Source organism: Apodemus sylvaticus, chromosome X (genome assembly GCF_947179515.1).
Source record: "Apodemus sylvaticus chromosome X, mApoSyl1.1, whole genome shotgun sequence".
Lineage (NCBI taxonomy): Eukaryota > Metazoa > Chordata > Mammalia > Rodentia > Muridae > Apodemus > Apodemus sylvaticus.
This window is the reverse complement of record NC_067495.1, coordinates 25436353-25460559: the sequence shown is the minus strand read 5'-3', so window position 1 is coordinate 25460559 and position 24207 is coordinate 25436353. Positions and strand designations below refer to the sequence as shown.

Sequence of the window (24207 nt, the reverse complement as noted above, 5' to 3'; positions counted from 1 at the left end):
ACAAACGTGAGCCCTGTATCAAGGGTGAAAGCGTTGTTCGCAGTGCTATGGACTGGTAAGAAGCCGATGTTCCTAGCTGGCCTTTCTGGCTGCCATACTCATCTACTAGATTTCAGAGAGCCATGAGTCTGATGGTAGGTGTTAGGTCTGTATGAGTGCCTGGTGCTTTTTTGCACAAAAGCATTGACAAGATTTGACTGTATTCTTTTTTTAATACCTCTCTCTCTCTCTCTCTCTCTCTCTCTCTCTCTCTCTCTGTATTTGGACAAAGTCTTATGATGTAGCTCATGTTAGACTCAAACATACTGTGTACACAAGGATGACCTTAAACTTCAAATCTGCTACGATTACGTGCAGGTACCATCATTCCCAATTTATGAGGTCCAATGAGCCAGGGGTTCGTGCATGCCAAGCAAGCATTCCACCACACGACCCACCCAAGCCAAGTTTAGTCCATTTTTAAGAATTTTTAAGATTACAAAGTGTTTGAACAGTGAATAGAATAAAACATTTCATTTTCCAGAATTATACACATAAGTAAACAGAATCAGTAAGATACTATTTTATCTTACTATGACATAAGGCAGTTTACTAGATATGATTATAAAAAATTAAATGTGCAAGCTTGACTATGAAAGAGCAGGCTGAGCCACATAGGCACAAATCTATGTTTAATGTCATTGTTTTCAAGAAGTACCAAGAAGTTAAACAATTTAAAAAAATATTTACTTTGTGTGTGTGTGTGTGTGTATGGAGTGTATGCATGTATACCATAGACATAAAAGTGTCCATAATGGTGAGAAGGGCATTGGATTCTCTGGAACCATCTGGACTTATAGATGGTTGCAAGCTGCCATGTGGATGCTGGAAATTAATCCTGGGCCCTCTAGAGAAATGAACACTTAACTACTGGGCCATTTCCCCAGCACTGACAATTAATCATTTATCTGTAGTTATCGTTTTCTGTTGTTGTTATTCTATGTTGTTACATAAGAAAGTTCACCAACTTATGTAGGAAGAGCAGACATACTGGGCAGGGAAAGATAGGCTGGAATTTCCACATTTTGTGATATAATGTGGAAAATTCAGAAACAAGGCACAGTGGTACTATATATAAGGCAAGTCTTAGTACATTTGATACAAAAAGGCATCTTATGATAATATTTCTGTTGGAGCATTACACATTGTAAGCTTGTATTTATAAAATGGAAGAGTCCTAGGATATGATAGAAAAAGATATCCTAGAGAAATGACATTTTAAAAGCCACATATGAAGCTATGAAGGAAGACAGTGACATTCAACCCTCTACAGATAAAAAGTCATCAGGACACAGGCCTGAGACCAGTAAGACTCCATCCACTGCAATTTCTCCAGTTTTGCCTTTGCCACGCTCTGCTTCAAAAACGACCTAATAACAGAGAGAGAATAGAAGGTTACTTCAAAACAATGATGTTAGCAAACTATCAAAAGGCTGTTAGCAAGGAAGAAACTTGTCTCTCTACTGTATAGCAATTGCCTTTCATATCAACTACACAGCAATGTCTTGATTATATACCAATGTGTTGCCTACATGCCGAGTGTTCATGGTGAGGATTCTGTTCAGTGAAGATAGGCTCACAGCAAACTTGGAAGGATTCTCAAAAGTCCTGTAATTCTGAGTAGGGAACTTTTGGAATTGCCATGTAAAGAAATGAAGTAAAAACAATGAAAGATCTTTTATTCTAAAAATTTATTTCTTTTAAGCACACGTGCACGCATGTATGTGTGTGTGTGTGTGTGTGTGTGTGTGTGTGTCCGGGTGTCTGTGTATGTGCATGTGTGCATATGAGAACAGATGTCCATTATATATCCAAGGATGCTCTTGACCTGTAACTCCAGTGCCTATCCTTCTGTGTACAACTCTAAGTACTGTACTTACTGGCATGCTCCACCACACGTGGTTTATGTAGTGCTGGGGACTGAACCTAGGGTTTTGTGCATGTGAGCCAATCTGTCTACCAACTGAGCAACCCAGGCCCTCTCTTTGTTCTTCTATTGTGTGATTATTGACCTTTTTCTTTCCAGAAACAGCTCTTGTCAAGGTGCTCCAAACTCAGTAAACTCTTCATCTTTTTATCCTATTTGTTCTTTATCAAATTCATTAACCAACTTCCTCTTAAAAGAGTTTCCTTTTCCTTTACCAAACCTACTTCTACGGTAAAAGATTAACTCTGCTGGTCTGTGTTATCCAAAACCTCAACATTTGAAAGAAGGTTTTGCCCTTGCCTGCTGACCTCTAGAGTCAGCCTCCAGGTCCTTGAAACTATTTATTTAGATAAGAGTGTTTTTGTTTACTTGTAACCTTTAGCCAAAGTTTCTGTTCAGAATGTTATGATAGGGGCCTTACTTTACATATCAGTATAGCCTTTGGGAATGCTGGAGACCCATAACTAAGGTCTGCCATGCTGGCAATGATGTGGGCAGACAGACCCATATGAATAGCTTCAAGGGCTTGGAGAGATAGCTCAGTGATAAACTGTTCGCCTTGTGAGCAGATGGACCTGATTTCCATCCCCAGAATGCATGTCTAAAAGTCCTGCATAGCGATGTGCACTTGTAACTCCAGTGCAGAGGAAACAGAGGCAGGTGAATTCCCTCAGATTTGCTTGTCAGCTGGTCTGCCATACATGGCAAGTTTAAGGCCTGTCTGGAGAAATAAAGTAGATAGGCCTGAGGAACAATAGCTAAGGTGGCTATATTAATTATGGCCTTCACATTTTCAAACAGACACATACACACAGGCACATACAGACACACACACACCTTTGAATACCAAAGTCTGGACAAGCTTCCCTGGTGTGCAGTACTTTGTGAATCTTGCCCTATGTGGTTGTTGGGAAAAATTAAGATCTGCTTAGGGGTCTACTGGGCAAGGAAAACTATAAACTTCTGTCTGGTTTTTCCTGGTCTCTGCTTGTATTCCATTTTCTCCCTGTTGATTTTAAGGTATATAAACAACAACTGTAAATGTAATCATTTTTATCAGTTCTATGAGAACTTCTAAAGGATCAAACACACACACACACACACACACAGACACACACACACACACACACACACACACACACACACACACGCACACACACACACCCCTGCCAAGAGTGGTTTTGAGAATTCCTGAAAACAGCCACCCCTTCAGTTCTGTTAAAACAACCTTAAAATAATCATATTCTGTCTGCCATTTATTGAGCTAAGTTCCACACATAGACTGGATAAGAAACCTTTTTCCTGGCTTGTTTGGTTTTGTTTTTTACCATATTAAAAAAATGTATAACCTGGTTTTCAAAGAAGTTAGTAAGAGGAGCCAGACATCTCAACAGGCCATTTCCATAGAGCCAGATAGCTGTCCTCATTAATCATGCTGATTAGACAAGTCTTGCTAGCTTTGTACTCCTAAGACCTATAGACATCAGTAAATAGTTTGTTGAATCACTGAAAAAGCAAAATGTAAATATGGAATTCCTTGCCCACTTACACTTTTGGTAGTATCAGTCCCTTGGTACAAAGGGATTTTTCCAGTCTTCCACCTTCTATCTTCATTTTTAGTCTCTTCCCATGCCAGGGCATTGTTGCTGTTTTTCACAAACACTCGAAGTTTTCCTACTTTGTCCCCAGCCAGCCGGTAATCAAAGAGCAAACAGAAGTTGCTTTGGGGTGTCAAGTTGGGAAGGAGAAGTTTCAATCGGCCAATATCCTTCTTGTGCCCTGCTGCGGCAGGGACTGCCATGTAGTAACCAACATCTTTAAGAGAACAAAAGGCTGTGATAAAGGGTCTGACTATAATACATAAACTAGCAAGAAAAATGAACAACAGTCTCCCATAGGAAGTGCTGAGATCTTTTACATTTCTTTTCTTTTTTGTTTTGTTTTGTTTTATTTTTTGGATTTGTTTTTTCGAGACAGGGTTTCTCTGTATAGCCCTGGCTGTCCTGGAACTCACTCTGTAGACCAGGTTGGCCTTGAACTCAGAAATCCACCTGCCTCTGCCTCCCAGAGTGCTGGGATTACAGGCATGCACCACCACTGCCCGGCGGTCTTTTACATTTCAATAGAATAGTTAAGCAAACATGAGCCATGTGGATTGGAGAGTTGAAATCTTTTCCTATATAGAGAAGAAATCTAAGGGCCAGAAAGCAGAGGAATTTTCCACATCCATGAGAAAATAGGAATAGTCACTAAGCACTGAAGGTGATTTGCAGCTAATGAGTTCCAGAACATTTCCACCTTGATTAGTTGACTCTTAGGATGCATTTCCCACCAAATCAACAATATGTATTGTATGATTGACTTGTGCTGCTGCTGAGACAAAATATCCTAGTAAAAGTAACGGAGGATTTAGTTTGGCTCACAGGTTCAAGGATATGTATGGCCCATGGTGTAGAGGATGTGGGACTATGAAAGGTAGCCTGGTTCCTGATTGAGCTAAAGCTAGAAACCCCAGTAACCCTGAAGGGGAGGTAGGCATTTTGCCTGATTCCCAGGCATCAGGACCCTGTCACTAGTCACAGACCCCCATAGATTTGTGGCCATCATTTAAGGGCAATACCTGAAGCCCCTGCACAGGTAGAGGACATGACCTGTGGTCATGTAGGCTCAAGACAGACCTCCATTTTAATGAAATACTTAAAGACCTAAAGGTTTAGCCAATAAACTTTCCTTCCCAGACACTCCTTCCTGTAAAAGGTATTTAACTTCAGGCCTGCCCTGAGAAGTGGGGTATGGTTTCACTCATCCACTTTCTGCCATGACACTAAATGTCTTAAAACCATGGACTACCTCTTTTCATTGGGATCCATCTTGGGGAAGCCATGGAGAAGGCCTTTGCCTATAGAGCCACTGTCTAATCTCTCACAGAAGGCCTCTCTGTGCTCCCAGCCACAGCCATCACCAGGCCAAGCCAAGCCAAGCTCAAGTCAACTGCCACAAGCCAAGGACTCTCCCCCACAGGACCAGCAGGAGCTCCCTTCTTTCCCCACCTCTGCCCTGGTCTAGATTCAGCCTACCAGCCCCCACTTCATTCTCAGCTCTTGTGTGGCATCCAGCGGCATCTGGGTGTCAGAGAGCCTGAGAACCAGATGGCCTGGCTTCCTAGTAGGCCTGGCGACCCCCTAACTTGCTCCAGCTTTCCTGTGCCTCAGACTGCATTTCCTCACCCCAGGAGCAGTGTTCCAGGGCTGTTCTATGGGCCAACACCCGCCCAGTGATGGCACAGGGTTAGTGAGGTCAACTTCCAGTGTTCCCACCTCCCTGAGAGAGGCCAAGTCCTGTGGTGGACCAGATGTGGGACCCATAACCCTACAGAGGAAGGCATGGCCGCTGGAGCTTGAGGCTGCCAGTTGCATTGTATTCACTATCAGGAAGCAATGATGAAAGCTCAAGCTCAGTTCCCTTTCTCCTTTTCATCCAGTCTTGGACCTTAGCCCAAGGAATGATGCTGACCTCATTCTGAGTGGATTTCCCCATGTCAATGTAACACTAGATAATTGAACACTGACATCCCCGAGGCTAATCCATTCTAGACAATCTTTCACAGGCATGTCAGGTGATTTCAGATCTCATTAAGTTGACAATCAATATTAGCCATCACAGGTATGATGGCCATTTACTTGGATAGATCCAGACAGAAATGTCTTATCAAAATACCCTTGACCCTTCTTGTCCTAATGATTTCTTGAGGCTCAACCACCATGTGTTAGCATTTCATTTTTGCATTCTGATATAGGATGACCAGAGTTATATTTCCTTCTATGCTTGCAAACTTTCTAAGTATCTTGTAACCTGGGGAAGTGGACTTTTTGTTTATCTCTATTCTTTTCATTGTGGCTTTGGTAAACCTAATCAACTCTTTAAAATTATTATTTTATATGTATGGATGCTTTATCTCTATATATTTTGTACATGGGCATACCTGGTACCCTTAGGGTCCAGAAGAGGGCATTGGATCACCTAGAACTAGAATTACAGATGGTTGTTAGATACCATGTAGGTGCTAGAAATCAAACCCAGGTCTCCTGGAAGAACAGCCATTGCTCTTAACCATTGAGATATTTCTCCAGCCCTAACTAAAAAGATTCTTATACAGCATGATCTGAAGAAGTTGACAAGAAAGTATTCCCATAGAAGCTGGGAGGAAAACACTGGGGATAGCATGTAGTATTCTGGTATAATTCCTGGAGACACTTGCATGACCCTGGCTGATGCTGCCTTAGCCTTCACTGGATCCTTCACTGGTGGATCCTCTTCCCCAACAAAAGCATAATTCTGCTAGGTGGGCAAGATGGTCCTCAGTAACAACCACTTGAAAAAGAACAACACTGATATACTTAAAATCATTCTGGCAATATGCAATATCTTTGCTGTGTAAATCTCCCATGTTCCTAAGTGGCCAGACTTGCACTCTCTTGTCCCCATTTCTCCATTTACATTGTTTAAAGTGTAATCTGAGGCTAGGACCTGAAAAAGATTTAAGGATGACAGAACATGTAGAATGCTAAGCCTAAGGTATATATAAATTAGCAAAATACCCTATTCAAGGCCAGCTACTCTTTGGGCATTAGCCAGAACCAGACATGTGCTCTTATTAAAGAGCCTTATCCCTTATTAACCTCTAAGCTTGAGGAGTTATTTCTCAGTGGGATGGTATATTATTTCTATAAAAGCATCACCAAAGTTTGTAACCATCATACCTGTGATGGTTACAGTTGGGTGGGAAAATATACTCAGAATAGGGACAGCACCATTCCTTGGGCTAGGGCCCAGGACTGGATAATAAAGAGAGGAAGAAGAGCTTGAGCATTCAACAAGCAAAGCTCCAGGATGCCTGGTGAAGTTTGAATGTCAAATGAACATGTTTAATTCAAACCAAGAAGTTTATTTATCTCAAATGAAGGCTACCTGTACTTTATCCAGTAAACCTCTCTTCTGTGATCTCTTCAATCCCACCTAAAGCCTACTTTCAGCTTTCCTTGAGGGTTCATCCCTCCAATAATATTAATGTATTCCATGTTTCTCATCTACATTTAGCTTTGTAGGGGAAGACAAGACTACGTGTAGAGACCTGGTAGAACTTTTGGAAGGGAGAAGTTATGATGTGAGTGCCTCAGAAGCTGGGAACCTAGGAGTGATTCTCAAATTGCAAATTCTATTTGCAAATAGAAGACTTCTCATTGGTGGGAAATTCAATGTGAGACAATGCTGCCCAGGTGAGCTGTAAATCTGGGGTCCCCGAGTACTATGGCTCTGGTAGCACCAATATCTACAATCCTATAATGAACAAAGAGGAAAAACTTGTATTGGTTTTCAAGACTGTTTCTCCAAAGATGTATTACATCTCGTTAAACTTGTCCACTGCCCTTGCATCTTTAGTGATGGGCCCACTAGAATGACTGCTGTGTGGGATGTATTCCTTCTACCTCAATTGCTAGCTCTAACAGGGGTTCTTGGTAGAGATCAAGACTCTCTGACCGCAGGTGCAGGCTTGCAAGGAAATATCCTGGGAAAGAGTTTGTCCTAAGGAAGATGTTTTAACTCAAGGATGAGTCTGTACATTCCAAAAGAAATAAAATTCTACTGGTGAGGACCTGGAGTCTGGAGATGTATAGCAGTTGTTCCAGCTATATGGCTGGCCTTCAGGAGAGTGGATTCAATATGTGTTCCAAATGGTGTCTGCAAGCCACCCAAGGGGAAGCCAGGACCCAGCAACAGAGTTGAAGCAGACACCACAAAAGCCAAGAAGTTTATGGCTCAGAACTAATGTTGAGAACAATCTGAGGCCAGGTGGTCAGAATGAATTCCTTGGATAACAGAAAGGAAAGCTGAGTCTTGAGTTTAGGTCATTAACTTGACACTCATAGTGGTTTCGATCCTCATCTGAGAGATGACTCTGTGGTAACTCCAGTGTAGATAGAGGTCTCTTTACCTTTAACAGATTTATTTTCTATCAAAACGCAAAATGAAAACTGCAGAGGACTGTGACTGGCAAGCTGGAAAAATGGAAGATCTCAGAGACCTTCCCTCCCCCCCCCCCATCCTTCTCTCCTTCCCATCTCCCTCTCTCAGAAAGAAGAGGGTAAATATAAAAGAGGCACGCTTGGACACATTTCCTGGGTCGTGTGGGAAAGAGAAGGATAAGGAGGAAGTCAATGCTATACTAAGTTACTCATCTATCAGAGGTCAAAAGTTCCCAAAGATGGTAAACAATTGTGATCTAAGCAGGGAAGGAATTAGTATCCAGTGGTAATAACCTTCTCTACTCCCAGAATAAGAGGTAGTGAAATTTAAATACCATTGTCTCGATCAGCAGGATTCCAGTCAAAGTCATCTTCTCTGTCCTGTTTCCAGTCACAGACTCCAAGATCAAAGCTGCAGTCAACTGAGATGTTTAAGTCTGCTAAAAAGAAAGAAAGAAAGAAAGAAAGAAAGAAAGAAAGAAAGAAAGAAAGAAAGAAAGAAAGAAAGAAAGAACACATTCAAAACCATTAAGAACATTACAAAAGTAGCTAATTTGGAAAGCAACATCACGGGTTTAGGCAAGTAGAATATAGATCGTACTAACTGGCATTCTTGCAGGGGTAGATTAAACCAGATAGACTATTTTTTAGACTTTTAAATTTAATGTGTATGCATGTTTTGCTTGCAGGTACCTTTGGCCATCATGTGTGTGCCTGGTGCCCAGGAAGATAAGGAGAGGGCATTATATCTCCTGGCACTGGAGTTACAAATGATTGTGAGCCACCGTGTGGATGGGAACAGAAGTCTGGTCCTCTGCAAGAGCAGCACTTGCACTTTACCCACTGAGCCATCTCTCCACATACCCTAATTTTGAGTTTCATCTATAAGGGCATTCTCAAGAAATTATGTTGAAATCTTCAAGAATAAAAGTTAAGGGGCTGGGAAGATGGCTCCGTGGTTAAGAGCACAGTGCCCCTTGCTAGTGAAGCAAAGCAGGGAACAAAATGGGCTGTTTACAAAACTCAAGCCAGGGACTGAAAACAAAGCTCGGAAAACAAGTGTTTGTGGGATGCTCAGCTGTACATAGGACATCTAAGTCACACCCCTCTCTACAAGGTTCAGGTAGTCCGTAATAGTGAGAGAAAACAGACCAACACACACATCAAACCAGTATTTCCCCTGCCCTACACCACCTCCAAACCAGATAGTTATAGATAGCCCCTGTGCCCCTACAGTAGTGGCTCTCAACCTTCCTAATGCTGCAACCCTTTATATAGGTAGTTCATCATGGTGTCGGGACCCCTGGCCCTGCCAACCATAAAATTATTTTGTTGCTACTTCATCACTATAAACTTGCTACTGTTATGAATTGTAACCTAAATAGCTGATATGCAGGATATCTGATATGTAACCCTGTGAAAGGTTGAGAACCACTGTCTTGAGGCCTTCTGCAACTATTCAAAAGATCCAGTCTTATATGGTCTCTCCTGCCCCATCCCCCTTGACTTTACTCTTACAGAAACCTTAAAGGCCTTTGTCGTCCTCTTGCTCAGTGTGTCCCCCTTCTCTTGGGAGTGTACATAATAAATCACTGTTTCAATGGTTTTGGCCTCATGTTGTCACCTAGTCACCTCCACTAGTGAAAATCCAGTGAGCATTTCATGATTCCAATCGACACTCTCCGTTAGATATTTGCCAGGGGCATATTGGATCAAATAGGTTGGCCTACTGACGGTTTTGAACATGTTCCATTTTGCTGTTGTTGTTATTTGTTATGGCAAAATGGCTTTGCAGTTCAGATGTATCAGAGGAATATGTGGGGACTCAGCCAGTGCAGGACTTGAACCAGTATCTCAGATTACCTTTACTTAAAGCAGATGTCTGCAAGCTAGCAAGCACCTTGGCCTACTGCCTAGTTTTTGTAAAGTCGTATGGTAGCATGCCTTTCCACTTACTTACATGGTATCTTATTCCCTTAAGCTACAAGGACAAAGGGACCCTTGAGCTACAGAGACCAGATGGTTCCCAAGGCTTTCACCTATTTGCTCTCTGGCCCTTTCCACAGAAGAGTGTGCTGACTCATGAAGTAAGATAAGGGTAAGACAGCACTGTGAAAGAGGGCAAAGGCCGAGGGGCTTCTGAGTTAAAACTAAGACTGACCTCTCACTTTGATTTGAGGGATTCGGCTGCTTGTGCCAAAGGATCAATGAACAGAAAGAGGATAAGGAGCCCTCCTTTCTCTCCAGGGTTTCTCTGTATATCCCCAACTGGCTGAAACTCAACACCATGTAGATCAGAATGCTTGCCAACTTACAGAGCTCCACTTGCCACCACCTCCAGAATGCTGGGATTAGCATTCTGTGTACTACCGTGATAAAGCAGTCCTTTTCTTAGTTTTGTTTTGTTTTCATTTGTTTGCTTTTTTGATGCAGATTATTCTGTATAGCCTTAGCTAGCCTGGAACTAACTCTGTAGACTAGACTGGCCTCAAACTCAGAGATCTATTGGCCTCTGCCTCCTGAGTGTTGAGATTAAAGGTGTATGCCACCACCACCCAGCTTCTTAAAAAATTTTAAAATTACAATTCAACTATGCATGGGGAAGCCATAGGACAGTCTGTGGAAGTCAGCTCTGTCCTTCCCCCATGTGGTTCTTAGGCATCAAAATCAGGTCATCAGCCTTGCTGGCAGGAGCTTTTTACCTTCTGAGTCATCTTGCTGGGCCAGCCACACATCGGTTTTTGTTTATGTGTTTATTTGTTTGACTCATCTCAATTTGTCAAATGTTTTTTTTCTCCACAATTATCATGTCATTTAATTTGATTATAAAAAATATCTGTCATTGAACTTTCAATAAATCTAAAATTCCTAAGTGACTTATTCAGGCAACATAGATACTGAGTGCTGGAACTGAGCCTGAATTCTAATTCAAAAGGAGACCCATGACTGTCCAAGGATTTGAGTTTGGCTTTGAGAGCAGACAGCATTAAAAGGAGACTGAATATCATGTCAGAGGCAATATGATGGGGATCTTAAAGGGAAAGAGGCTTTTTTTTAAAATTTGGTTTTTCGAGACAGGGTTTCTCTGTGTAGCCCTGGCTGTCCTGGAACTCACTCTGTAGACCAGGCTGGCCTTGAACTCAGTAACCTACCTGTTTTTGACTCCCAATGCTGGGATTAAAGATGTGCGCCACCACTGCCAAGTTTAAGAGGCTTTCTTTTAAAACTTGGAGCGAAGCTTCATTAAGAGAGATAGCCTAAAGAAAAGAGATAGCCTACAGGAAAAGAAACATCGCAGCTGCCACTGGAACAGGAGGTGGGGGGATGTCCAGAAGAGAAAAGGACTTTAGAACAACTCTTGAGAAGGTTTATGGGACATATGGGAAGGGGGGGGGATCCAGGAAAGGGGAAATCATTTGGAATGTAAACAAAGAATATAGAATATAGAATATAGAATAAAGAATATATATATATGTAAAGAACAACTCTTGAACATAAAACTGGCATATTCTGACTTTTCTAAGTTTTTTTTTTGAACTGGTGGAAAGTTTCATACCATGAACCTTTTAATTCAGTATGGCCTCTGTGACAAAGAACATGGCAGGCAGGTGGTGGTGGCACACACTTTTAATCTAGCACTTGGGAGGCAGAGGCACACAGATCTCTTAAGTTGGAAGCCAGCTTGGTCCTACAGAGCCTGTACCAGAATGGCCAGGACTACACAGAGAGAAAAGAAAAACCCATGGAAGTGTGGAAGTGTCAGGTTCTGGGCAAGACTACACCTTAGGGACTGATAGGCACAGCAAGGCCTCTTCACTCTGTTTCAGAAGGAGAAGTATAGGGATGTGTGGCTGAGAGATTGCCTACACTGCCTGGCCAGCATCTTAAGGTGATCAGTTTCTTAAAGGTGCAGGCCCATGATCTAGATGTGACAAGTTGAATGGGAACTATTTGGGAAGAGGAACAGGACCAGTGAGAGTGGGAGGGGCACAAGGAAAGGTAATGGGAATGAAAATGATCAAAAGATATTATAAGCATGTATAAAAATGTCATAATGACACTCATTGTGTAAAATACATGCATGACAATAAAAATGTTTTAAATGACCTACTATTTAAACACTGGTGATTAGAAGTAAAGGGATTGCCTCCTGGCTTGATATAAGTGTCTTTCATCAGAGAGGAAAGGATGCTGAGATAACCTACAGTATATTTGGCCTGTAGTCATGGTAACAAAATAAACAATATAAACAATACAGTGATGGCCAGGTCTACACTAGTGGCAACAGAGTCATTAACAGTCCTTAGTAGTGGGAGAAGGTCATAGAATTCTCACCTAGGATTCCAGACATCTACTCCCTCTTGAGCCCCTCCCTTGGGAGACAGGCCCTGAAAAACAGTCAGGACTTCATTATATGGCTTTTTTGGACATCATCACTGATGAAGTGGGATAACAGCTTTTCATTCGCTTATAAAGTAAGCCCGATAAAACCAACTTGCTTCACCAACTTGCATAGAATGGTTACTTTGGCCTGTCGTTTAGTGCCACATACAGAGTGAATAAATGTCTGTTTATTCCTGTCTCCCCAGGAGAAGAAACACAGCACTGGTTCTGTGTGCCATGACAGTGAGTTTTCTCTTGGCTGCTTATGATTGAAGCAGTGATTTCAACAAATGAAAGATGTTGCAGGAGAGAGTGGGCGAGCACAGACGCTTCCGCTGCTTTTCTCTCTCTCCCAGGGATTGATAAAGAAAGTATGTTCTGCTTCTTGAAGTCCCTCCCCCTCGTAGCTACAAGGTAAGTTTATATAGTACTAGCTAGTGCCTGTCTCCAGGCCTGCATGCAGGCCAGCCCAAGCTAGATCACATGGTATGAAGCTTAACTCCTTGATACCCCAAACCTGAAATACTCAGAATTCCCTTTTGCTCTCCGGGTTTAAAGAGAAGGCCGTCTCTTCCTTCAAGGTCCTGTGAGGGCTCCTGATGGCCATGGTGCTATTTCTCTCCTGAACTGAACCATCTCTTTCCCGCTTCAGGGCCTTGTCTCCTCCTAACACAGGTCTTCCTGAAGGGTGATCTCATTTCTGCTCCTTCCCATGAGCTCACTACTGTTTAAAATTATAAATCATTTAGAAAAAAAAAAGAAGTAGTTACTGAGACAGGGAGTTTCCAGAAAGGATCCAAGCCTATACAGAACATTCTACAAAGGCTACTTGAATTTCAGTGATTGCAGAAGGGATTGGAATGTTGCAGATCGAGAGCCAAATTATTTTGAGCTAATTTTATTAATAGCTATTCATTGCCTACCTCCATGTCTGACCTGAAATCTTTGTGACTATTGGGTATAACTTTCTGGGGTGTATATAACTTAGCAGACATCTAGCTTCCACAAGCCCCAAAGTTAAAAATGTCATGTGTGGGGCTATAGCACAGATTCCTCCACTTTGCTGGAACCTATCAACCTGGTATTTTCATTTGAAAAATGATTTGATTTCTGACCTTCTTTGTTCTTTGCCATAAAACTCTAGGAAACTGCTACTACATTGGAACATGATGTTTGAGGTACCTAGGACATGGTCACTCCACATATTCGCTTTGAGATGAGGGCTGTTTTTTTTTTTTTTTTCCTTAAATGTTTCTATCCTTACCTTTGTGCTCCAGTTTGGAATTCAGCTCTTTTCTTTGGATGTAGACCAGCTCCAAATCCTCTGCTTCATTTACCTTAGGGGCTAATAAAGATCCTCGGTCAGTTAGGGAAAAACAAGACAAAACCAAACCAACTCCCCCACTCCATGCATCAAGGGAATAAACTTAGTGTCAAAACACAGGTTTGTCATGCAGTCTAAGGGCAGAACACGTTAAAATAGCATCTTCCTCCCATTTCCTACCCAGTTTCCTCACCCAGAAAAGTGTTTTCAAATTTCCCTCAGGTGAGCTCAATACCCACACTCTGGGTACACTCCTTCTCACCAGGTATTGGAAACCCATTTCCTTGACATTGTTCATTAGTAAGGGCAATTATGTGACTGCTATACTGTTTCTGACCTGGATGAGCCTGTATCTGCTTATCTCTTGGTTAACAACCCCTGGTATTGGTCTCCAAGTCATACAGGCAAAAATACAATATAAAACGGAAGCACCCAGAAAGAAGGAAATGGGGTCTCAGGATGAGGACTCAGAGTTAACTCCCAAACTGTCTTGGAGGGGCTGAGAACTATGGTGGGCTTTGTATACCAACCTTTGCAAAGAGGGATATATCAGCCACCTGGCTCACGCAGAAACTTAAGCTCTGCTGTAGAGGTTTGCTTCTGTCATTTTCTATTTGAGCTTAAAATCTTTGACACAGAGTCTCACTATGTAGCCCTCACTGGCCTGGAACTTGCTACACAGACCAGGGTGGTCTCAGATATAGACAGATATGCCTACCTCTACCTCCTACATGCTCAGATCAAAGGGGTATGTTACCTAAGGTCTAGCTATTTTTGGCTTATTATAATCATCAACATACAATCAAGATATTCTCTTTTCATAGATCAAGTCCTTGAAAAGTGACTTCCATAAAGAACAAAGGGAGGCAAGAGGGACTGATAAGGCCTCAGTACTCCCTGAGTGGCAGTTCATCGTCACTGAGAGAGGGACACTAAATAATCCCTTAATCTGGTGACTGTTGATGTTCCCCCATAGAAGATTTGGATGGGCTGGGTCATTGGATCATTGCCCAAGTGTCTGACTGCTCCCTCCTGTAACTCGCAGACATTTGTATATAATTCTTCCCTAATTGCTTGACTCATGGTCTTGGGAGGTGATAGAGTATATAGGTTGTGGATGGTTAACTGAAGAGGGACTCCATGTAAGCACTGCAGGAACCTTGTCATCCATGGAGGTGAGACTTAATGGTGGTGTGGCTGCTTTGAGGTTACTCACATTCCTGTAAACAATCCATCACTTGTGCGTAGAAAGCAAGCCTAATAAACTCATTGGTTACCCAAGCTAGACTCTGGTAAAAATCATCCTTGGTACTACTGATGGGGTCTTATAGGGGAATTGTTTATTATGTCTCCCCAAGGGAAGGAATTCCCATGCCCAACAGGTTACAAAAATAAACAGACATGAAAGTAGAAAGGAGACGGGTAGTAGCCCAGTGGTGGGGGCACAGGCCTTTAATCCTAGGATTGGGAAGCAGAGCCAGGTAGAGTTCTGAGTTTGAGGCTAGCCTAGTTGATCTACAGAGTAAGTTCAGGGATAGCCACCACAAGCCAGTATCATGAAAACTTTTAAAAATACTGGATGTGGTGGCATACTTCTTTAATCCAAGTACTTGAGAAGCACAGGTAGATCTCTGAGTATGAGTCTAACCTAGGCTACATAGTGAATTCCAGGTCAGCCAGGACTACCCTGTCTCAATTAATTAATTAAAAAAAGTAAAAAGAGAGTGCTTGGAGGACCTGATGATGAGGGTTTCTGATTTGGAAGGTGTGTCTGGCAACCACACAACCGTGCTTGATGGGTGTTGGCAGGGAAGGGCTGTGACAAGTAGGAAATATCCAGGTAAGGGACAAGGACAGGACTTACCCTTGGGTTTCCCAGAGTGGTAGATCTCATTTAGCACCTCTGGAAGATATTCTCTAGACCTTACAGAAGCAACTTACTTCCTAGGACCTGTGTGCCAACCCAGTTTTCTTTTTCTCTCTTTAAAACCATTTCACTGCATGTTCTTCATACACTAATCCTAGCCCCTAATGGGTAGATGTCAGCAGTCTGAGTGTGAGCATAGTGCAGCATTTAGAAGGAAGAGCAAGAGATAGTGATCTTAGGTGATGACTAAGGACAGAGTACAGGCCAAAGGACAGGGAATGAGAAAAACCAGAACACAGGTAAAAGGACAGGCGGTGAGACAGGACAGGATGCAGGTAGGAGTACACATGAGCCACAAAAGAGGATATAATGCCATTTTTCCAAGTTTCAGCTCTGTCACAGATTTTTTTCTTTTTTGTGGTGGATAAGTTCATAAAAATGTAATGGGTAATGAAAAGGTGAAGCCCAAAGGGAAGTGCCACAGCTTCAGAATGGCCGTGGTAACTGTCGAAGCTCTCCGACATGCACAGAGTTGGGACTGCAGGACTCTTTAAGTAGATCCTTAAATTCTCTGTGTAATGTTTTTATTTGTGATTTAAAAAGTGGTTGTATTAAAATGTTTACTTTTTTCTAGAAAAAAATCTTAGACTTCAGACTCATGGTATACAGAAAGGGAGCTAAGCTTGCTTCTTTCTTTCTTTCTCTCTTTCTTTCTTTTTCTTTCTTTCTTTCTTTCTTTCTTTCTTTCTTTCTTTCTTTCTTTCTTTCTTTCTTTCTTTCTTTCTTTCTTTCTTTCTTTCTTTCTTTCTTTCTTTCTTTTGGGTCTGGACTTCCTGCAAAGTTCACTTTCTGATTGGGATGAAGGGACACCGCTGCTAATTTTATTTTTATTGTTTTTATTCCATATATTCTTTATTTACATTTCAAATGATTTCCCCTTTCCTGGCTCCCCACTCCCGGAAAGTCCCATAAGCCCCCTTCCTGTCCCCCCACCCACCCTGTCTCCCCACCTACCCCTTTCCACTTCCCTGTTCTGGTATTGCCCTATACTGCTGCACTGCGTCTTTCCAGAACCAGGGGCCACTCCTCTGTTCACACATGCTCCACTATGCTCATAGCAGCCCTATTTACAATAGCCAGAAGCTGGAAAGAACCCAGATGTCCCTCAGCGGAGGAAAGAACCCAGATATCCCTCAGTGGAGGAATGAATAAAAAAAAAAGTGCTATATATACACAATGGAGTACTATTCAGCCATTAGAAACAATGAATTCATGAAATTCTTAGACAAATGGATGGAGCTGGAGAACATCATACTAAGTGAGGTAACCCAGTCTCAAAAGAACACTCATGGTATGCACTCACTGATAAGTGGATATTAGCCTAGAAACTTGGAATACCCAAGACATAATCTTTCTTTCTTTCTTTCTTTCTTTCTTTCTTTCTTTCTTTCTTTCTTTCTTTCTTTCTTTCTTTCTTTCTTTCTTTCTTTCTTCCTTCCTTCCTTCCTTCCTTCCTTCCTTCCTTCCTTCCTTCCTTCCTTCCTTCCTTCCTTCCTTCCTTCCTTTCTAAGATTTATTTTGTGTATGTGAATACATTATCACTGGAGGCCGTCAAACCCCATTACAGATGGTTGTGAGCCACCATGTGGTTGCTGGGAAATGAACTCAGGACCTCTGGAAGAGCAGTCGGTGCTCTTTAACAGCTGAGCCATCTCTCCCGCCCCTAAGCCATCTTCCTTAAGGCAGGAAGTGTCTAGTCTTGTTTGTTGATTTGCCATGAGGAATTACATTCACTTTTTATAAAATAGAAGAACAACAAAAGTAATACTTACAGAACACGTCCCCTCTGAGGGTTCGTTCCTGTTCCACCTCGTTCCTCAGGGCTTTCTCTCTTTTCTCTTCTTCAAGCCTCTCTCTCTTTCTCTCTTCCTTCCTGTTTTGTTCTCCATCAGAGTTTCTGCCCCTGAAAACGCCCTCCTCAGAGCTGTAAGGCAGGTTGACCTTAGGGGCACGGGTACTGGTGGGTCTTGGGGTGGCGATTTTAAGCTTCACCTTTTTCTTCATGGTGCGCTTGTGAGCCAGTAACTTCTTGATTCGGTCTTTGATGGTCCCCGGTGCTGTGAGTATTTCTTTCACAGAATGTTCAGGGATCACTGAGCCAAAAAGTAACACAGGAGAATTCCCATTTAGTTGAGATCATTTATGAGCAATAGACCGGTTTGGAAGTGTTCAAGTGCAGGAAGTCAATGCTTCCAGAATCAGCCCCAAGGAAGAACTCTTGAACACCCCCTTCAAGTCTCAGGGAATGTTGGTAAAGACAGGGTGGAAAATATGAGCGCCAGAGGATAAGGAACTATGCTGGGGAACACTGTCCTCTGTGTGTGACCTGGGCATTGTGTATAGGAACTGACAGTAGCTATGGTAACCTGCACAAGATGGAGCCCATTAATATTCCATTATGGATGGAGGAAGGGCTTTTGAGGCCCCACCTTCTCGAAGGAGCTGTTGGCAGTTGATGATTACTAGGAGAGGATGAGCCACCTTCATTAATGGTGTAGATATTAGTAAATTGCCCAGTTTCAATAGACAACCTTCCCCCATCCCACGATCACGGAAATAACTCAAATGAATTAAACTCAGTAGGTTACTGTCCTCCCCGCCCCCCCAAAAGACCACACCCCAAAAGAATCACAACCACAAAGACATGAAACTAGCAGGAAGACCTTAGAAAAAGATTCACTGCGAGTGGGATGAGAGGCTAATGGGCTGTTTGTGTCAAAATGACCAAAATAATTAGATAAGTGTATGAAATTGTTAAAGAATAAAGGAAATAAATTTAAAAATTATCAGGCAGGCCGGATTCTCTTCAAGGCTGGGCCACTTCTGGATCTACCTCCTGTGTCCTTGGCCACATATTGTTGCAAGAGAAGGACAGTGACAGATAAAAGAAGACAGATCAGAACTGCCTGTGTTTAAAATTTGGAACATCATGTGAAAAGAGAGACTATTAAAGTCACTCCCCTTGTTCAGATTTAAAATACCACATGAAAGAAAGGAAGGTGGACATAGCAGGGTTTTTGAGACCCATCCAGAGAAACTTATGTTATTTCTCCCCTAGTAAAGCACGGCATTTTTCTTTTTTTCTTTTTATGTGTGTCTTTTATATCTTTCTTTTATTTATTTATTTTTTTGTTTCTTTAATTCTTTTGGATCTACTCTGTTATGTGATTTTTTTTTTTTTGGCTACAAGAATGGGGTCTGACTGGTTCAGGGTGGAGCCACGACTTTCCAAATCATCTGCAAGATTCCAAGCTTCCCACCTACCTGGAGGCTTTCTGATAAAGAACAAAGATAAACACTCGGGACCCTTTTCAAGAGTTAATTCAGCTGGGTGGTGGTGGCGCCTTTAGTCTGAGCACTCTGGGAGGAAGATGTGGTGGGCAGTTCACCTAGTTTGAGGCTAGTTTCATCTACAGAATTCCAGGATAGCCAGAGATACACAGAGAAACCTTATCTCAACAAGTCAAAAAAACAAAAGTTAATTCGAAGCAGGCCTCTCAGTCAGCTGGGTAGGAAGACACACCTCAGAGAAGCAGTCTATTCCAGAGACTTGATTATCCCTTAGGTGAGCATGCGCAATAAGGGATTTTCATTATGGCATTTTCCTACTGTCCCGGAGACTTTTGTAGAAAGCACCTCCCCTACTTTGACATGCTAGCCAACCTAATTGGTCCTTTTGCATGTTAGCCACTCTGACCTGTGAGAGCATTTTCCTCTTCGGCTACCCTTTTGGTTCCTGCCCCAGGTAAGTCCGTGAAAGTGCTTCCCGTTATTCTGAGATAAACGCAGGCTGTCTTCTGTCCATATCTTACCTGAATACTTTCAATGGAGATTATAAGGACCAGAGAGCCAAGGGTAGGCCCGAGTTAGATTTTGGTAGTGAGGGAAATGCCAGTGTAAAAGAATTTGTTTAGGCCGGGTGTGGTGGCGCACGCCTTTAATCCCAGCACTTGGGAGGCAGAGGCAGGTGGATTTCTGAGTTCAAGACCAGCCTGGTCTACAGAGTGAGGTCCAGGACAGCCAGGGCTACACAGCCAAAACCAAAAAAAAAAAAAAAAAAAAAAAGAATTTGTTTAAGGTCACACTTAGCTAGCCAGGACTTGAAAGGCATGCACAGGAATACTTGCAATTTTCTACCATTTCCGTAATGGACTTATTCCTGCTTTAAGGTTAACAGTTACTTTTCTCTAGATTGGCTCAAATTCCTTGAGAGCTATGATTCAAGGATACATGCTGCTATTTTATGAGGAAATCAAACTGATGTTAAAAAATAAGTTATTACTGTTTTTAAATTTTTGGTTTTTAAAAAAATCTCTCTCTCTCTCTCTCTCTCTCTCTCTCTCTCTCTGTGTGTGTGTGTGTGTGTGGTGTGGTGTGTGTATGTGTGTGCATGCGTGTTCACAGGGGAGTATTGGCACAAGCACGCCATAACGTGTGTGGCGCTCCGAGTAGCATCTCCAGCGGTGGTCCTCTCTTCCACCCTGTTTGACACAGGGTCTCCTGTTTGCCACTGCATATGCAAAGCTAGCTGGCCTGAGAATATCTGGGGATTCTCTTGTCCCCATTTCCTATCTCACCATAGGACTGATAAGTAGTACCATTTCCTGATTTAGTGAGAGTTCTGGGGATTCGAACTCAGGTCCTTATACTTGTATGGAAAGCACTTTACCCATTGAGTTGTCTCTTGAGCCCATAAGTGATTAATATATATATAACAGGGCCAGCAAAGTGGTTCAATGGATAAAGGCTCTTGCCTCCCAAGCTTGGCAACCTGACTCTGATCCCAGAACCCACAAAAGTGCAAATGGAGAGAACTGACCCCCACAGAGTGTTCTGACTGCCACGCTTTGCACCAGGGCATGTGCACAGCCCACCACATATCATGCACATACAAGCAATAAATATCAATTTAAAAATTAAAAATACTAATCTTTCGAACCAGGGTTGAGAGTGTGGCTCACTTGGTAGTGTGCTTGCCTGGGATGCAGAGCCTTGTCTTTGATCCCCAGCACTGAGGAAATTGTGACACGTGCCTGTAATCTAAACAGTCAGGAGGTAAGAAGCAGGAGGCTCAGAAGGTCACTGTGATCCTCGGCTATACAGGAAGTTCAAGGCCCACTGGGGATCCATGAAATCTTGTCCCCAAAATACAAAGTGAAATAAAAAAAAAAAAAACTCAAAAAATACCATGAGGGATAAACTTAGTTTTAGTATATTCTGGGCAGGTGGTAAACCCTGTATGTGGACATCTGTTTTTTTTTTTTTCCTGCAAGGATTATTTCATTTAACATTAAACAATATTAAGAGATAGGTGCTGCAATACCTATTTTTACACATGTGGAAACGGAGGCATTGGAGAGTCAATACTTATTCTCAGTCCACAAATACTTAGCCAAGGAGCCATGTAGGGGTCAAGTTAAAAGTAATCTTATTCTAGAAGCTGTGCTCCTAGATGCAGAAACAAAAACAAAAACAAACAAACAAAAACCCCAAAAAGACAAAACAAAAAGCAAAACAACAACAACAACAAAAACCACAGAAGTTTCTTTGGCACAAGAAATGGTTCTTTTTGTGTGAGATTTATAATTTTAAAACACTAGGCTACAATATAGAAAATGGGCTACAATGTTTTCCCTCCAATTAAGAAGTCTCTGTCTCTCTGTCTCTGTCTCTTTCCCTCTCTGCTCTCCCCCTCCCTCTTTTCCTCTCCCCTTGTCCCTCTCCCTTCCCTCCCCATCTCTGTCAGACAGAACCTCTTATAGTCCAGGGTGGTCTCAAACCCACCATGTAGCCAAAAATAGCCTTGCATCCTTGACCTTAAAATTCTTCTCCTATGTCCCCAGTCCTTGTAACCAAGGACCTTATGTATTCTAGGCAAGTACTCTACCCTCAAGGCAGTTATTATTTCTAATTTCTTCAATTCTTAGCCCTGGAGGCTAGAAGGGTGGTCATATACAAGTGAGTTATCCTTTTTAAAAAAACATATTTCTGGAGGGCTTCTATTTTCCATGCACAAAATTTTATTTATTTATTTATTTATTTATTTATTTATTTATTTATTTAATTCGATATATTCTTTATTTACATGTCAAGTGATTTTCCCTTTCCTGGATCCCCCCTCCTCAAAAATCCCATAAGCCCTCTTCCCTCCCCCTGTTCCCCAATCCACCCCTTGCCACTTCCCTGTCCTGGTATTCCCCTACACTGTTGCAATGAGCCTTTCCAGGACCAGAGGCCACTTCCTTCTTCTTGGGCATCATTTGATATGCATGCACAACATTTTAAAATTCATAGTATTCCACAGTACGATTTCTGGCTCTCAACAGAAGTTTGAGATGACTCTTAGAAAAATACTAACCACCGCACACTTTACTGGGCATCTATTGTGTGACCAATGGAATGAAGTTTTCAACATGCCACTTCATTTCAACCCCATGTGTTTGTCTTAGTCTGAGTTACCTTGGGCAAATCCCCAACAAAAGGATTTGGGGAAGGATTCCAGAAGGCAGAATGGGGAAAAGGAGACAGTGAGTCAAAAAAAAAAAAAATGGTGAGGGGAGACAAAAGATGGTGTCACATTGGGCAGGTCATTACTTTGTGTAACAAACTCAGTCTGACTGGAGAAATCTGAGAGCCTGTGTAGCATTAACTGTTCAGGATTCCCCCCACACTGTGAAGGGGAAGGAAAGGTATTCATTTATAGACTCCAAGACCTCCATTGGCTGAGGGTGTTTCCTAGAGGCACTAATTTCCCATCTCTTACTGCACTTGAGGGTCTGGGCAGCATTGTAGACAATACCCTAAGGTCACAAGGCATAGAGAGTCTACTGCCCTGTATTAGCTAGGATCTAGGAATCTACATAGCATGTTTCATTTTGCCTTCTTGGAATTGGGGAACTCTTAGGTACTCTGAACTGATGACCTATTACAAAGCATCTACCACAGGAATATCACAAGCCCTGTTTGGGATCCAATTGTTTTTTTGGGGGGGAGTGTATGCATGAAATGTCTGTCTGTGAATGTGTGTATTCATGTTTTTATGTGTGGGAGTAGAGGTGTGGGCACACCTGAAGGTCGATATCAGGTGCTTTCTTCAATTGTTGTCCATGCAGAGTCTCTCACTGGAACCTAGAGCTCAGTAATTCAGCTTGTTTGTCTAGCCATCTTGATCTAGGGATCTAGGGATCTGTTGCCACTTCCCAAGCCCTGGGATTGTAGGCAGGCAACCAAGCATACCTTCCCAATCTTTTCATGGTTGTTGGGGATCTGCAAGCAAATCTTTATGATTGTGAGGCAAGTACTTTAGCCAGTAAGTCATTTCACTACTTGCACGGTGTCTAATATTTTGTTCTGGGACCCAGAACCTGGGTTTCTCAAATGCCTTCTGGACACTTATCCATTGCCTGTGTCACTGCTACTCTGGAAGAGTCCCTGCTCTACTCATTAGAAACAATCTAGTTAGCTTTGCATGAGACTATAACTTCTACCCACTGGTGTTAGTCTTCTTTAGAGAGGTCCACTTTTGTTTCACATTTCTTAAAAAAAATTTTCCAGGCACAGTTTATGCTTCTCATCATTGCTTTTCTTCAAAATAAATGCTGCCAGTTCATTTGGCAGTACTTTATGGAATCTGACTTCTAGACTCAGCCGCAGCCCTCTTGGATACTGTGAACCTTTTATGTGTGTGCTGTTGAATGTCTATCATGGCGCATAGTGTTTAGTTTTGCAAAAGCTGGGAGATAGTCTGTGCGTCATCAGGAGACTTGGCTGGAGGGGGTCATAGGATGTGAGGCAAGTCAGCCTATGATGTAAGTCATACTTATGAGAATTGTGCTGAAGGGCATAGAGATTACTTGAGACAGGGTAGTAAACAATTCTAGAGCGGGTAGGGCAGCACACCCCTGTGATCCCACCGCTCAGAAAGCTGAGACCAGATAGCAGTCAGCTCAAGTCTGTCCTGAGCTACAGAGTGAGTATCAGGCAGCCAGGACTACATTGCAAGACATTGCTTCAAACAAACAAACAAAAAACCAAATAGGGCCAGGAGATGGCTCAGCTCACTAGAAGTGCTTGCTGTATAATCCTGGTGACTGACACCAAAAAGTTTCCCCTGACCTCCACATGTAGGCTGTGGTATGTATAACCCCACATCATGCATACCCATAGCACTCCCACCCCCAAGTAACAATAATAGCAAATCAAAACTAACCAACCAACCAACCCAAAACAGGACACAACACAACAAAGACAAGTCTTGTCACAATGAGCCAGAGTTAAAAGAAGGATAAACCTAGCTATCATGGTCATTTTTACTGCTATTCTTGGTCTTTTGAGACATGAGATAGTGTCTCCTGTAGCCCAGGCTGAACTCACTATGCAGCCAAAGATAACCTTGAAGTCCTTATCCTCCTAACTCTCTAAGTATTGGGAGCACAGGTACAGTTCACCATGTTGACTGTTTGACTTTAACCACTACAGGACTCTGTTTACCAGTGGGTGGCCTGCACTGTAAGCATAGATAACTTGAGGTGGCAGGCATTCCAGGAACTCTCTAGGTTTTCCAGTGTTCATTTATACCACCGCC

The 24207-nt window shown here is 42.4% G+C and overlaps 1 protein-coding gene across 2 annotated transcripts in view; it reads right to left on the bottom strand.

Moving 5' to 3' along the window:
- Positions 1 to 667: 667 nt before the first annotated feature.
- Egfl6 (EGF like domain multiple 6) overlaps positions 668 to 24207 on the bottom strand; it is a 61945-nt gene continuing 38405 nt past the window's right edge. Inside the window, exons 8-12 of one of the 2 annotated variants that reach the window (XM_052170836.1) lie at positions 17396 to 17716; positions 13637 to 13717; positions 8325 to 8429; positions 3516 to 3781; positions 668 to 1409 (exon numbers count right to left, since the gene is read on the bottom strand). In XM_052170836.1, coding sequence (XP_052026796.1) covers positions 1299 to 1409; positions 3516 to 3781; positions 8325 to 8429; positions 13637 to 13717; positions 17396 to 17716 — 884 coding nt within the window. In that variant the 3' untranslated portion in view covers positions 668 to 1298. The remainder of the gene's footprint in view (positions 1410 to 3515; positions 3782 to 8324; positions 8430 to 13636; positions 13718 to 17395; positions 17717 to 24207) is intronic. The other variant, XM_052170837.1, reaches the window with a different exon arrangement.